Here is a 13,352-nt window from a genome sequence, read left to right as displayed (position 1 = left end):
GCAAACTTTACTCCCTGACTAGCGGTGATGATGTTACCCAGTTTGGGTAATGAAAGAACCAAGCTCAGACAGCACCAAGGACTCCTGAACCCATAATCCACTCACTCGCCTCAAAAGCTGAGATGCTGAGAGCAGATCCTCAGCCATTGATGCTGCAGCCCCGCGAGGCCGCCAGGGGGCGCTGGGCCTCCGGATGGGCCTCGGCGGCGGCCATGGGCGAAGCGGAGAGCTCGGCCGGGGCGGCGGAGGTGAAGCCCCCTTGCCCTGGCCTGGGCCCTGGGCCTGCTCCGGCAGCGATGGAGCCCGGGCCTCAAGCGTCGTCGGAGGACGCGGCGGCGGCTGCAGCGGCCGCTATCGCTTCGGCCGCGATGGCAGCCACGTCGGCGGCTCCTCCGCCGCCGCCTCCGCCGCCGCTGCTGCCGTTGCCGGTGGTGTGGAGCCCCGAAGTGGAGGTGTGCCTCTTCCACGCCATGCTGGGCCACAAGCCAGTCGGTGAGTGCTAGGCGGGGCGGGGGTGGTGGTGGTGGAGAAGCAGGCCGCAAGGCGAGCCTCGGCCTCGAGTAGCGGCTCCAGCCGAGGCGGGCGCGAGGAGGCGGGCGGGATCCTTAACGGCAGCGCGGGGTCTGGGCCTTCCACTTTCGGCCCGGGACTTTCTTGCCAAACCGGCCTAATTTCGCTGGATTGCAGTTATCGCAAATTTGTTTGGCCGGAGGCAGAAGATTTTCTAACTTTTCAGGCGTTAGTAGTGAAAGGGGTCATTTGGACTGAAAATGCATCTTTTTTTTTGTTTCCTTCCAGAGCAAATTGCAGGGCGGCCAGCTGCCTTTGACCTTAAATAGCTGAGCTGGCCTTGGTTATTACTGGTTATTATTGGATGGGAGACCACCAGGAGAGCCCAGGTTCAATGAACTGGAATGAGGGAAGGGCAAGGGGCTTCTGTATTCTTGCTTAGAGCTCATTTTAGGGGACTCCTCAAATATTTAGTTCCATTGGAGGAAGCTTCTGACTTTGGTTCTTTCTTGGATTGAATTGAGAAGAAAGTCGCTAATAATTGAAAGTATTGGATGTTGGAGCCCTCATTTTATAAATGTGGAATTTAAAACCAGACCAGCTCCCCCAGAAATTCACAAACCCCAAATTAGTGCTAAGATCTTGCAGGCAGAAGCAGATTGTATTTGTGTGGTTTGTGTAGTTGCTGTATATTCCATCGTGATTGTATGTTGGCCTTTACAAGAGAATAGGCTTTGGCCAAGAAGACCTTGGAATCTAAATTATTTGTGCATATATATATTTTTTTCATCAGGTTTTGCTTTCCTTGATTGCAGCCTGGAGGGTTTGTTTTTGTTTTCCATGTTAACTTGGCATAAGGAGTGTGATCTGTTACTTTATGCATACCTTCACAGAGACAAAAATGGCTGATTTGTTAACTCTCATTTGCCCCACAAAATCATTTATGCTTGGTGGATAAAGCATGTCATTTTTGCAAAAAATTCCCTTATCCAAAAGCACTTCTTATTTCCTTCAACCAAATCAGCTGATAATCTATATGGCAAGTTGTATTCTTGATCAACTGTGGAGTTTTTAAACTAGGCATCTTGGGAAAGAGATTTGTATTGCAGTATTTATAAAGTAGCTTGTGACCTCAGCAGGAACTCTGTTTGGACATGAAAATTAAACAGGAACAATTATGGATAATAACGAAATTAGAGACTTCCAGGGAATGCTAAAAAAAATTTAAACTTCTGTATAACATCCAAGGAGAATCATGGATGTGCCCATTAAATCAGTGTTTCTGAACTTTGGAAACTTTCAGGTGTGTGCTGAATTCCCAGAATTCCTCATTCTGGGTAGGGAATTCTGGGAGTTGAAATCCATGCGTCTTTAAAGTTGTCAAGGTTGAGAAACACTGCATAAACCATCAGGAGTTAAGTGTGATACAAAAGAGGCTTTCTTTTTGTGTTAATTAATTAATGTAGCATTTACCACTCTCTACCATTCTAACTCTTTATTTCTCCTTCAGGTGTGAATCGCCATTTTCATATGATCTGTATCCGAGATAAATTTAGTCAGAATATTGGGAGGCAAATTTCTTCCAAAGTTATCTGGGACCACTTGAGCACAATGTATGACATGCAGGCACTGGTAAGCATTGACAGGTGAAAAACAGAGGTCTCTGCTGAATTACAGCAATGAGGGCTGGTCATAGAACATGCCTGCTCTGCAACCCAGGTCAGGTGTAGAAATGATAGTTTGTTCTTTCAGAGGGAAACCATTGCTATGTGGTCCTTTCCATCTCTATTGTGCATCAGAGCTGCGGGCAGACAAAAAGATTCCACATGAGCTATTTTTCAGTCTTTGGGAACTCCTGACTTTGAGGCTGATAACAGTACCAAAGAAATTGTGTTGGGTCCAGAGCACTCTCTTGGAAATACAGGCTAAATCAGCAATCTTGAACCTTTTGGGCTCAGTGTGTCAAAAATTCGGAAAATGCCAAATTTGAACTCTGTTGACATATCAGCCCATCTAACAAAAGAGAAACAGTTAATTTATTTTTTAAAAATTACAGTGCAATCGTGTGTGGTGTATTATGTAAATAAATGTCAAATAATTATAAAAATGAAAGACAAGTGAAACCCATGTTTGGAACCAGATAAAAGCACACCCCATTTTTGCACAGCCTCCAAAAATCAGGGTGTTGGTGAACACTAGTGTGTCACCCAAAACATTGTGTCACCTTTGACATGCATGTCATAGATTCGCCATCACTATGCTAGATGTTCGATTTGGGTATAAGAACCAGTGCAGTTCAGGGGTTGCATATAAGTGGGGGAGACTCAAATTCTAGTCCTCCCTTTGGCATGCAAGCAGACTGGATCACTTGGGGCTAGTCACTAGATTGGGAAATCAAAAGAAACCCCTGTCTGTCCACCCACACTGGACAAACTGGGTAGATTATGGCCCCAACCTTCAATAAAGAGACCTTCATCCTGCAGTGAATTGATTTGGGTTGATAACAATATATATGATTATATGCTTTATATCGTGCGCACATTTATCCTTTCATCTTGTCCTTGCTTTTTAAATAGGCCTGCAGAAAGCTCTGTAGGTATTGAAATATTGTGATCAGCGAAAAAGCTTGGAAACAGAGAATTGAAAAGAGATCACAAGATCTAAAATTCATCTGAGAAGGCAATGGTAGTTTAGGTCTAGTTAATGTCTTTCTTATGCACATGCCATGTATCTGTAGCACCCATTTAGGGGTTGTATAATATGTGGGAAAGATAAACAAATTGCAGTTTTGTATATTTTCATTTTTAAAGGAAATTTTATTTGTTGATCTTCAGTATCATAGGCAACAGTGATACCACACAGAGTAATTATATTTTGTACAGCATGATTTACGGTAACACACAGTACAGTAATACAATAAAAAAACAAAGACATAAGAGAATGAAATAATATAAATGCAAAATCAAACATCAACACATACAAGTTTTAAAAACAAACTACTGAGAAGTGTTGATCTTATACGCTAAACGAGTTTAGAGCTCAGAAAGAACACACACACAAAAAAAAAGAAGGACTAGAAACAAAGCAGGAGCTCTTTCTAAATATGCCAGGATTGCAAAATCGTATTTTCTATATGTTTATTTTGAAAAAAAAATCGAAAGGTTGGCATAATCAGTTTAAAGATTTCTTGTTTTTCTTTTTAAGCACGAGTCGGAGATTCTTCCTTTTCCCAATTCGGAAAAAAACTTCATCCTCCCTGATGAAATTTTTCAAGAAGTAAAAGAAGGTGAGACGTTTGGATGTACGGTATATTTCTTGCAAACAAGGATCTTACTGTCATGGTTCCGACTGACGAAGCCAACAAAGTAAGCACAGCTGAGACAGTCCAATCTCTAATGCAGAACTTTATTGAGTACATCACTTTGGCACAGACGAGAGGAAAGCTAGCTCTAACTTATTTGGCGCCAGACTCAGCATATAAAAGTACAGAAACCCCCCCTTTCACTAATAGTGCAGGTCACATTGTCCAGTTAAGCTTCAGACAGATATTACGAGAGAAAGTCTTCAGTTCTTTGTAAACAGCATATAATAATATTAATATTAATAGTAATGAACTGGAAAAAATTATGAAACTGCGCGATTATGGATGAAACGTGTAACAGTGGTACCCATTGTCATCGGGGCATTGGGAACTATGTCCAAAAACTTTGCAAAATACATCAAGAAACTGCAGCTTCCTGCAATAACTCCAGCAATGTTACAAAAAACTGCGCTACTCGGAACATCTTATATTTTAAGGAGGTACCTGGTTGACACCTAGGATGCTGGTAGCAACCCGTGTCAACCATCAGCACCAGCCAATTTGAATGTTCAGTTGACTGAGGTTCATGTTTAATGAATAAAAGATAATAATAATGATGATGATGATGTTGGAAGGGACCTTGGAGGTCATCTAGTCCAACCACCTGCTGAGGCAGGAAATCTTATACCATTTCAGACAAATGGCTGTCCAGTCTCTTCTTAAAAACTTCCAGTGTTGGAGCATTCACAACTTCTGGAGGCAGGTTGTTCCACTGGTTAATTGTTCTAACTGTCAGGAAGTTTCTCCTTAGTTCTAGGTTGCTTCTCTCCTTGGTTAGTTTCCATCCGTTGCTTCTTGTCTGCCTTCAAGCGCTTTGGAAAATAGCTTGACTCCCTCCTCTTTGTGGCAGCCACTGAGATATTGGAACTAGTGACCTTGATTCTCACAGCCTGGCTGCTCGGAACCTGCAATCCACATTCCATTCCATTCCCTTCTCCCCTGAATCTGTAAGCAAGCTAAGAAGTAATAATGGCCGAAACAGCATGAGCATTCTTCTCATCTTGACACTATGCAAAGTTTGCATAGAATTGCAGCCTAAGCCATTATACTGAAAGATATGTCTTCAAATGACCAAAAATCAGCATCAGGTAGTCCTCAATTTATATCCATAATTTTCAAAGCAAACTGTAGCGCCTTCTTGAAGGCGTTCTGTAGACAGCACAGGTGTATGAAAATGCCGCAGCTTGTTTGGGAAGCTGTTTTCTGCCATCGTCCAAACTGGCATCCCTTTTTGAAGGCTTTCCAACGATAGCACAGGTAAAGCTTCCAGACCAAGATGGAACAGCTTTGTAAACCTGCTCTATTTTCAAAAAGTTTGGAGAAATTTGTAAACTTGAGCTGTCTTCGGAGCCTTCCAGATGCATGGACTTCAACTGCCGGAATTTTTTGCAGTGGCCATGGTGGAATTAAGGAAGGCTACTAAATTTTGTCCTTGAAAAAAGAGCACAGCTCATGTCTTGAAGGGACAGAGAAAATTTCCATCTAGGACAGGGGTAGGCAACCTTGGCTCTTTTATGACTCGTGGACTTCATAGCTGGCTCAGGAATTCTGGGAGTTGAAGTCCACGAATCATAAAAGAGCCAAGGTTGCCTACCCCTGGTGTAGGAGAACAGCAGGCAGAACTGAATGAAGGGCAGAGTTAAGTGTGTCATCAGCTTAGAATTGTTACATTGTCACAAGCACTCCGAATCCAGCCCCTCCTGAATTCCATTGACCCTTATCGAGTGCCAATTTAGTGTTGAACTTTAGTTGACCAGATTGTTGACCATAGCTGGCTCAGGAATTCTGGGAGTTGAAGTCCACGAGTCATAAAAGAGCCAAGGTTGCCTACCCCTGATCTAGGAGGATGCTATTCATCTTTGGTGGAAAGGGAGCAATTAAAGTAAATACAATGTTCCTTTCAATGTTTTCCGGATAGAAAAGGTACAGGTAGTCTCATTCATTTTGTGGCTGTTCAAAGTTACAACAGCACTGAAAAAGTGACTTCCGAACATTTTTCACACGACCGTTGTAGCGTCCCCGTGGTCACGTGATCAAAATTCAGACACATGGCAACGGACTCATATTTATGACGGTCGCAGCATCCCCGGGTCATGTGATCCCCTTTTGCGACCTTCTGACAAGCAAAGTCAATGGGGAAGCCAGATTCACTTAACAAGCACGTCGCTAACTTAACAGTTGCAGTGACTCAATTAACAACTGTGGCAAGAAAGGCCGTAACATGGGGCAATGCTCACTTAACCAATGTCTCACTTAGCAACGTAAATTTTTGGCTCAATTGTTGTAAGTCGAGGACTACCTATACTTTGAAATCTGTTGACGTGTGGGAAGAGCAATGGGCAGTGAGCACAGAGACATTTATCCCTTTGCCAAAACTATAAAGTTAGATTTAGGTCATGATGCCGTCAGTTTTAGAGATGGAATAGGAATGTTCTCTTTTTTGCGCCAAACAAAAAAGAGATTTTAGGACAGCACCGGTTGAATGTAAACTGAAAAAATACATATTACTTTCTACCATTTTCTTTGTATAAGTTTTTTTTTATTCGTTTTTTTCCCATACATACAATAGTAATTTTTCAACCAACGTGCTGTCTTGAGTTTACATACTAATACATACTTAATTCCTAATCCTGTCTTCTTTCCTCCAGCCAATGGTAAAATAAATTCCAGGTCTGATAATAGTCCATTTCTTCTTTTTCTTTCAGTCTCATAGTCAATCTCTCCATCTCTGCGCATTCTAGTATTTTTTTAATTATTTCTTCATCTGATGGGATTCCTTCATTTTCCCAGTGTTGCGCAAATATAATTCTTGCCACTGTTGTGATATGCAAAGTCAAGTATAAGCTTTGTTTATTAGTCTTTTCTGGCATTATACCTAATAAAAAAAGTTCAGGTTTAAAATCAACATGTTCTCCTAACATCTGTTCTAGCCAAGTATGTATCTTTTTCCAATAATTCTTTATCACATGTCCACCAAATCTAGTTTCAAATGATTTGAAGGGCTTTTGGTGGCAGCAGGAACTGGCGGTGAAAAAAATCCTTTTGCCCCCAAACACACTTGGGAGACCTTCTAAGACAGTGGTTCTCAACCTTTTTAATGCCGCGACCCCAACCGGTCGTAAGTCGAGGACTAAACCAGTCGTAAGTCGAGGACTAAACCGGTCGTAAGTCGAGGACTACCCAACCGGTCGTAAGTTGAGGACTTTCCCTGCCCAGGAGGGCCGCGCATGCGTGGGTCTGCCCTCTGCGCCGGCCGAGGCGTAGCTGGCAAGCGGCAGAGACGGAGCAGGCCGACCACCAGCTGGCCCAGCCCAAGGGAGGTAAGGCACCTGCCGGAAAAGGGGAAAAAATGGCGGACAAAAAAAATGGCGGACAGCCTTGCTTGGCGACCCCCATGAAATGGTCGATCGACCCCAAATGGGGTCCCGACCCACAGGTTGAGAACCACTGTTCTAAGATCACCTGAAGGAAGACATTAAAATTCCCTGCTTTCCCACTGATCTGCTTTTCATTTTTTGCACAGGTAAAGTCATGATAGAAGACGATGTGAAGGAAGAAATAAAGGAAGAGATGGAAGGGCACTCCACTGCTGAAGAAGGTATTTTGCTAGATGAAAGACACGTCTTCTGTAAGACAGGATTTTGGCCCTTGTTAGTCCTCACGTGTGCATGTCATGAAAAAAATTGTTTCAGAAGGCAGACTGTCAGCAAAGGATTGGGGTTGAAAATGAAATTAAATGGTGAAAAAAGTAAGGTTCTACATTTAGGCAAGAAAAACCAAATGTACAGGTATAGTATAGGGGGTACCTTGCTCAANCACGTGAAGTATTAATACCACTTTACAATGCCTTGATAAGGCCACACTTGGAATACTGCATCCAGTTTTGGTCACCACGATGTAAAAAAGATGTTGAGACTCTAGAAAGAGTACAGAGAAGAGCAACAAAGATGATTAGGGGACTGGAGGCTAAAACATATAAGGAACGGTTGCTGGAATTGGGTATGTCTAGTTTAACAAAGAGAAGGACGAGGGGGGATATGGTAGCAGTTTTCCAGTATCTCAGGGGCTGCCCCAAAGAAGAGGGAGTCAAGCTATTCTCCAAAGCGCCTGAAGGCAGGACAAGAAGCAACGGATGGAAACTAACTAAGGAGAGAAGCAACCTAGAACTAAGGAGAAACTTCCTGACAGTTAGAACAATTAACCAGTGGAACAACCTGTCTCCAGAAGCGGTGAATGCTCCAACACTGGAAGTTTTTAAGAAGAGACTGGACAGGCATTTGTCTGAAATGGTATAGGATTTCCTGCCTGAGCAGGGGGTTGGACTAGATGACCTTCAAAGTCCCTTCCAATTTTATTATTGTTGTTGTTGTTAAGAGGTGAGAAACTGGCCTGTTGCAATGCTTTTCAACTGTGGCAACCTTAAGATATGTGGACTTCATGTCCCTATAACTCTATCCCTATTCATGAGATCTCATTATATATTCAAAGTTCTGACGGTCGGGCTCTTTCTGTGGCCAAATTTCAGGTGTTTGGCAACAGCCCTTTGCCGTGTCCCCCAGTCATGTGACCACGTTTTTATGCCAGTTTTGCCAAAAACAAGCATTCCCAGTTTTTAGCAAAGTCACTGGCTTGCTGAACAGCCGTGGTGATTTGCTTAACGCCTGCCACAAAAGTGGTAAAACTGGCTGGGTCACATGACCAAACAACTCATTACAACATACGACCGTGACGGACAGGTTCCATTACAGTCGTATCTCGAGGACTACCTGTAGTTAACTAGATACAAAAGGAAGAATTGGACAAATTGTGGATAGAATGGCCACGTTTTATAGATTATAATAATAGTAATAATAATAATAATAATAAAGTTGGAAGGGACCCTGGAGGTCATCTAGTCCAACCCCCCCTGCTCAGGCAGGAAACCCTACACCATTTTGGACGAATGGCTGTCCAGTCTCTTCTTAAAAACGTCCAGTGTTGACGCATTCACTGCTTCTGGAGGCAGGTTGTTCCACTGGTTAATTGTTCTAACTATCAGGAAGTTTCTCCTCAGTTCTATAATAATAATAATAATAATAATAATAATAATAATAATAATGGTAAAGTTGGAAGGTACCTTGGAGGTCATCTAGTCCAACCCCCTGCTCAGGCAGGAAACCCTATACCATTTCGGACGAATGGCTGTCCAGTCTCTTCTTAAAAACTTCCAGTGTTGGCGCATTCACCGCTTCTGGAGGCAGGTTGTTCCACTGGTTAATTGTTCTAACTATCAGGAAGTTTCTCCTCAGTTCTATAATAATAATAATAATAATAATGGTAAAGTTGGAAGTGACCTTGGAGGTCATCTAGTCCAACCCCCTGCTCAGGCAGGAAACCCTATACCATTTCAGACAAATGGCCGTCCAGTCTCTTCTTAAAAACTTCCAGTGTTGGAGCATTCACAACTTCTGGAGGCAGGTTGTTCCACTGGTTAATTGTTCTAACTGTCAGGAAGTTTCTCCTTAGTTCTAGGTTGCTTCTCTCCTTGATCAGTTTCCATCCATTGCTTCTTGTCCTGCCTTCAGGCGCTTTGGAGAATAGCTTGACTCCCTCTTCTTTGTGGCAGCCCCTGAGATATTGGAACACTGCTATCATGTCCCCCCTCGTCCTTCTCTTCATTAAACTAGGCATTATGTTAAAGTATATTTCTTAACAAAAGCTACAATCGCGTATGGAAAGAAGTGCGTGCAAATCCATTGCAGCCTGGAAATGGAGATGTCGTTCAAATCGTGGTCTGATCATTTTGTTTCAGTTTATGCTTCTCTGGGGAACCTGACAAAAGCCACTGAAAAACCCAGCAGTAAAGAGAAGGAACGAAGCTCCTCTGAGCCCGGATGCAAAGAAGGAGGAGATAAGAGAAAGCGGAACAGAGTCACAGAGAAGGTCTTAAATGCAAACAGCAATCCCTCCAGTCCCAGCGCAGCAAAAAGGCGCAGGACATAAAGGATGGCAGAACAATCCTGGAGTGTACCCTGAAGTCTGAACAGGGAAAAAATGGTAGGTCCTAGTTAGCCCGTCAGTGTTGAACGCGGGAGACAAAGTGAGGGAAACTGGTCATCGCCCCTCTAAAGGGAAGCAAATGGTAACTTTGTCCCCCAAATTTTAGGAAGAGAGGGAGGCTTTACAGCAAATGCACAACAGGTCCGACATTTCTTTTTGCTATCAGATACAAACTACATACTTAGTAGCACACCTGGATCTGTGGGAACCAAGGAGCATCAGTTTTTTATTTCCATTTTTAGAGACTTCTGTGTTTTGGACTGGAGTTACTCATTTTGGTGACTGCAGCACAATTCTACATAGCCAGAATCGGAACTTGCCCAAAAAACAATGGAGTTTATATATCCTGGGATTAGTCAGGTGTGTTACCTGGTAGTAGAAGAGAGTTCGCTGTATATTTGTATATATATGTATATATATATATATATGTGGGGATTTTTTTTTACTCATTATTTAATTTACTGATTGTTTTAAAAGAAGAAGTATTTTTTGCAGAAATTCTTAAACAGAGGTTCGGGTAATTTTGCTATTTAAACTATTTTGGAAGTAGGTTTATGTTTTTACTTGAAAATGTGCTGAGTTTATACGCACAGGTGTTAAAAGTCGAACTCTCTTAGTGTTTCTCTACGATCCCGATAGTAAAAATGTCCTTGCCTGAATTGGGAGGGATTTAGAAAACATCTTTTGTAAGAAAAACAGTATCAGAACAGTTACAGTAACATTCAGCATTCTGTTTGAATAAATTTCTGCTGTTCGATAAAATGAGTTCGAGTCCATTTCGTTTTTCATTCCAACCCTTTTCATTTTACACCCTACATTAAGTTAGTGTCAAGGTTCCGACTAATGGACCCAAACAAATCAGAACTCCGAGGCTTGAAGTTTCCTCAAAGAAATGGTTTTGGATACATAATATCGGAACGGTCAAAAGTGAAACCAACTCTAAATTTTGCCCCCTAGGACAGTGGTGGCGAACCTATGGCACGGGTGCCAGAGGCGGCACTCAGAGCCCTCTCTGTGGGCACGCGCACCGTCGCCCCAGTCCTAGGCCTTCAGCTGGGTTTTTTATAAAACTTTTTCGCTTTAGGCCTCCGCCGCCGTGTGCAAAAAAAAAAAAAGATTCAATTTCAACTTCTCGCGGGAAAAAAAAAGGTCTTACAAAGTTGGAATTGATTGAACTTTTTAGTCCCACCCAGTCTGCCGTTACCACTGCAGACCACGCCCACCCAATGGGCCACGCCCACCCAATGAGCCATACCCAGCCAATGGGCCACACCCACCCGGCACTCGATGATGCATAAATGGGTTTTGGGTTGCAGTTTGGGCACTCAGTCTCTAAAAGGTTCGCCATCACTGCCCTAGGACAGGGGTAGGCAACCTTGACTCTTTTATGACTCGTGGACTTCAACTCCCAGAATTCCTGAGCCGCCATGGCTCAGCTTGGAAACCTCTCCCTTTCCTCTCAGCATGGCTGGCTCAGGAATTCTGGGAGTTGAAGTCCACGAGTCATAAAAGAGCCTGCCCCTGCCCTAGGAATTCAATGTAGCTAAGTGTTACACGTCCCTCCCCCTACTACGCTACTGAACACGCTACCCAATGAGGGCAATTGGCGGGCTCCGTGACACTTCTCCCCCCCCCTTCCAGCAGCTGTGGGAATGACCTTGGTTCCCACGGGATCACTCTGTATTTAGGCTAGCAATCCTTTCGGTTTCTTCCACCCACCCACCCAACCTGTGTGGCAACTGAGAACGACAAAGGTGGCTTCAGCCAGGTTCGTTTCAGAACTTGACAGTCGGACTCCCCTAAAGAGAAAGAAGTTCCTTAAAAAAAAACAGCAAGGGAGACCTGCAACCATGCGCGTATACCTCCAACCTGTGTGGCTTCAGCCAGGTTCGTTTCAGAAATTGAGAGTTAGGTTTATTTCACCGGGTTCTAAGAATAACTCAGATATTGATCAGCTTTTAATTCTTGCAAGCAGCCAGTGATTTTCTCCAGCCTCTGTTGATTTCTCATCAATGCGATACAGGCCTAGTTCTCGGCCTACGACTGTAACTGAGCCTGAAATGCAGACGTGTGTCAGTGGGGAAGGGTGCCTGTCGGAACTTTGGAACTAGGTCATAAGTCCCTTTTTCCAGGCAGATTGTAATTTCAAACATTCGCTAAGCAAGCAGTCATAACTCGAGAACTAGCTGTGTTCTTAACCGATCGTATCGTTTCTTTTAAGTGGCGGATGGCGTTTAGAAATGGACTCAATAAATAATTCATAAAACCTTGTGGCCTTTGAATCTGAGGAACCGCACACATTTGCGTCCACAGGGCCAAAACACCTAACTGGGTCAGGTGACATGTATCACCAGAAATCAAAACCCCCCCATGCCTTAACATTTGCACATCCAGTATCAGGAAACAAGTGTCAAGTTTGACTTCTGGTAACATGACAGGCGTCTGTCAGGCACAAGAAATCAGGAGCCAGGATAAGAGTTCAAAAGCACGATGAGTTTATTCCATGCTACCTACAGTATCTATGAGAATCTGATCTATCAACATTCAAGGCAAATTGGCACTAGATAAGAGTTAACAGATTTCCAGGAGGGGGGGGGGCAGGACTTAGATCCCTGATGGTGGCGTAGAGAATCCAAACTGATGATGCATTTGACTCCGCCTTCGGGATCAGCCTGGTTGTCCCCTACAATATCCTCAATTCTTGCTCATCATCCACAGCTTTTTATTAGCTGTGCTAACTCAATGCACCTGGCTTTGTTATAAAGTAAATTGATTTTTATAACTTTGCACCGTACACCGAAGCTCGAACTAACTAAAGAAACTTAAGATTACACAATGTTACAGCACAAATACCTGAAGAGAACTAATGTAGGGTTAATGTAATCAACCTCTAGGTTAATAACAATGCAATCATTAAGTGTACTTAATTACATGCTATTTTATTTTTTATTATCAAATTTATTTGCCTCCCATCTTGCAGTTCAAAGGGACTCACATTATCACAGTGCAGTTAATTAAGTGTAATGAAATTAATTGGCTACATGTATTGAAGCTGGAGCTTTTCTTGATTCTGGCTCTTCTTGAGTTGTACTAAAGCCCTGTTTATGTATGTGCAGCCTTGTTATTCCAGAAAAAAAAACTGACACAACATATCTCTATCACCTTTACCAGGATCAACTAAAAACAGCAAAATTGCACAGGTAATCTTCAACCTGAAACCTTCATTTAGTGACTGAACTTAAAATGGCACTGAAAAAGTGACTTTGTGACTGTTTTTCATACTTACAATCACTCTAGCATTTCTGTGGCCCCATGATCAAAATTCGGACGCTTGGCAACTGGCTCATATTTATGACGGTTGCCGTGTCTTGTAAGATCACCTTTTGCGATCTGACCCGCAAAGTCAATGCGCGTAAGCCAGATTCACTGACTTAAAACAAAT

At 43.0% G+C, this 13,352-nt stretch overlaps 1 protein-coding gene across 1 annotated transcript; it reads left to right on the top strand.

The window, feature by feature from the left end:
- The first annotated feature begins 212 nt into the window (after positions 1-212).
- Positions 213-10,659, top strand: MRGBP (MRG domain binding protein). Its single transcript, XM_029286434.1, has 5 exons — positions 213-492; positions 2,021-2,142; positions 3,715-3,796; positions 7,395-7,469; positions 9,663-10,659. Exons 1-5 carry the CDS (start codon positions 213-215, stop codon positions 9,851-9,853), a joined length of 750 nt encoding a protein of 249 aa, XP_029142267.1. The 3' UTR covers positions 9,854-10,659.
- Positions 10,660-13,352: the final 2,693 nt, after the last annotated feature.

This window comes from Protobothrops mucrosquamatus, unplaced genomic scaffold, assembly GCF_001527695.2.
Source record: "Protobothrops mucrosquamatus isolate PMUCROS unplaced genomic scaffold, P.Mucros_1.0 scaffold3664, whole genome shotgun sequence".
Lineage (NCBI taxonomy): Eukaryota > Metazoa > Chordata > Lepidosauria > Squamata > Viperidae > Protobothrops > Protobothrops mucrosquamatus.
The sequence above is the reverse complement of the archived record's forward strand: the minus strand, read 5'-3'. Positions and strand labels throughout refer to the sequence as shown.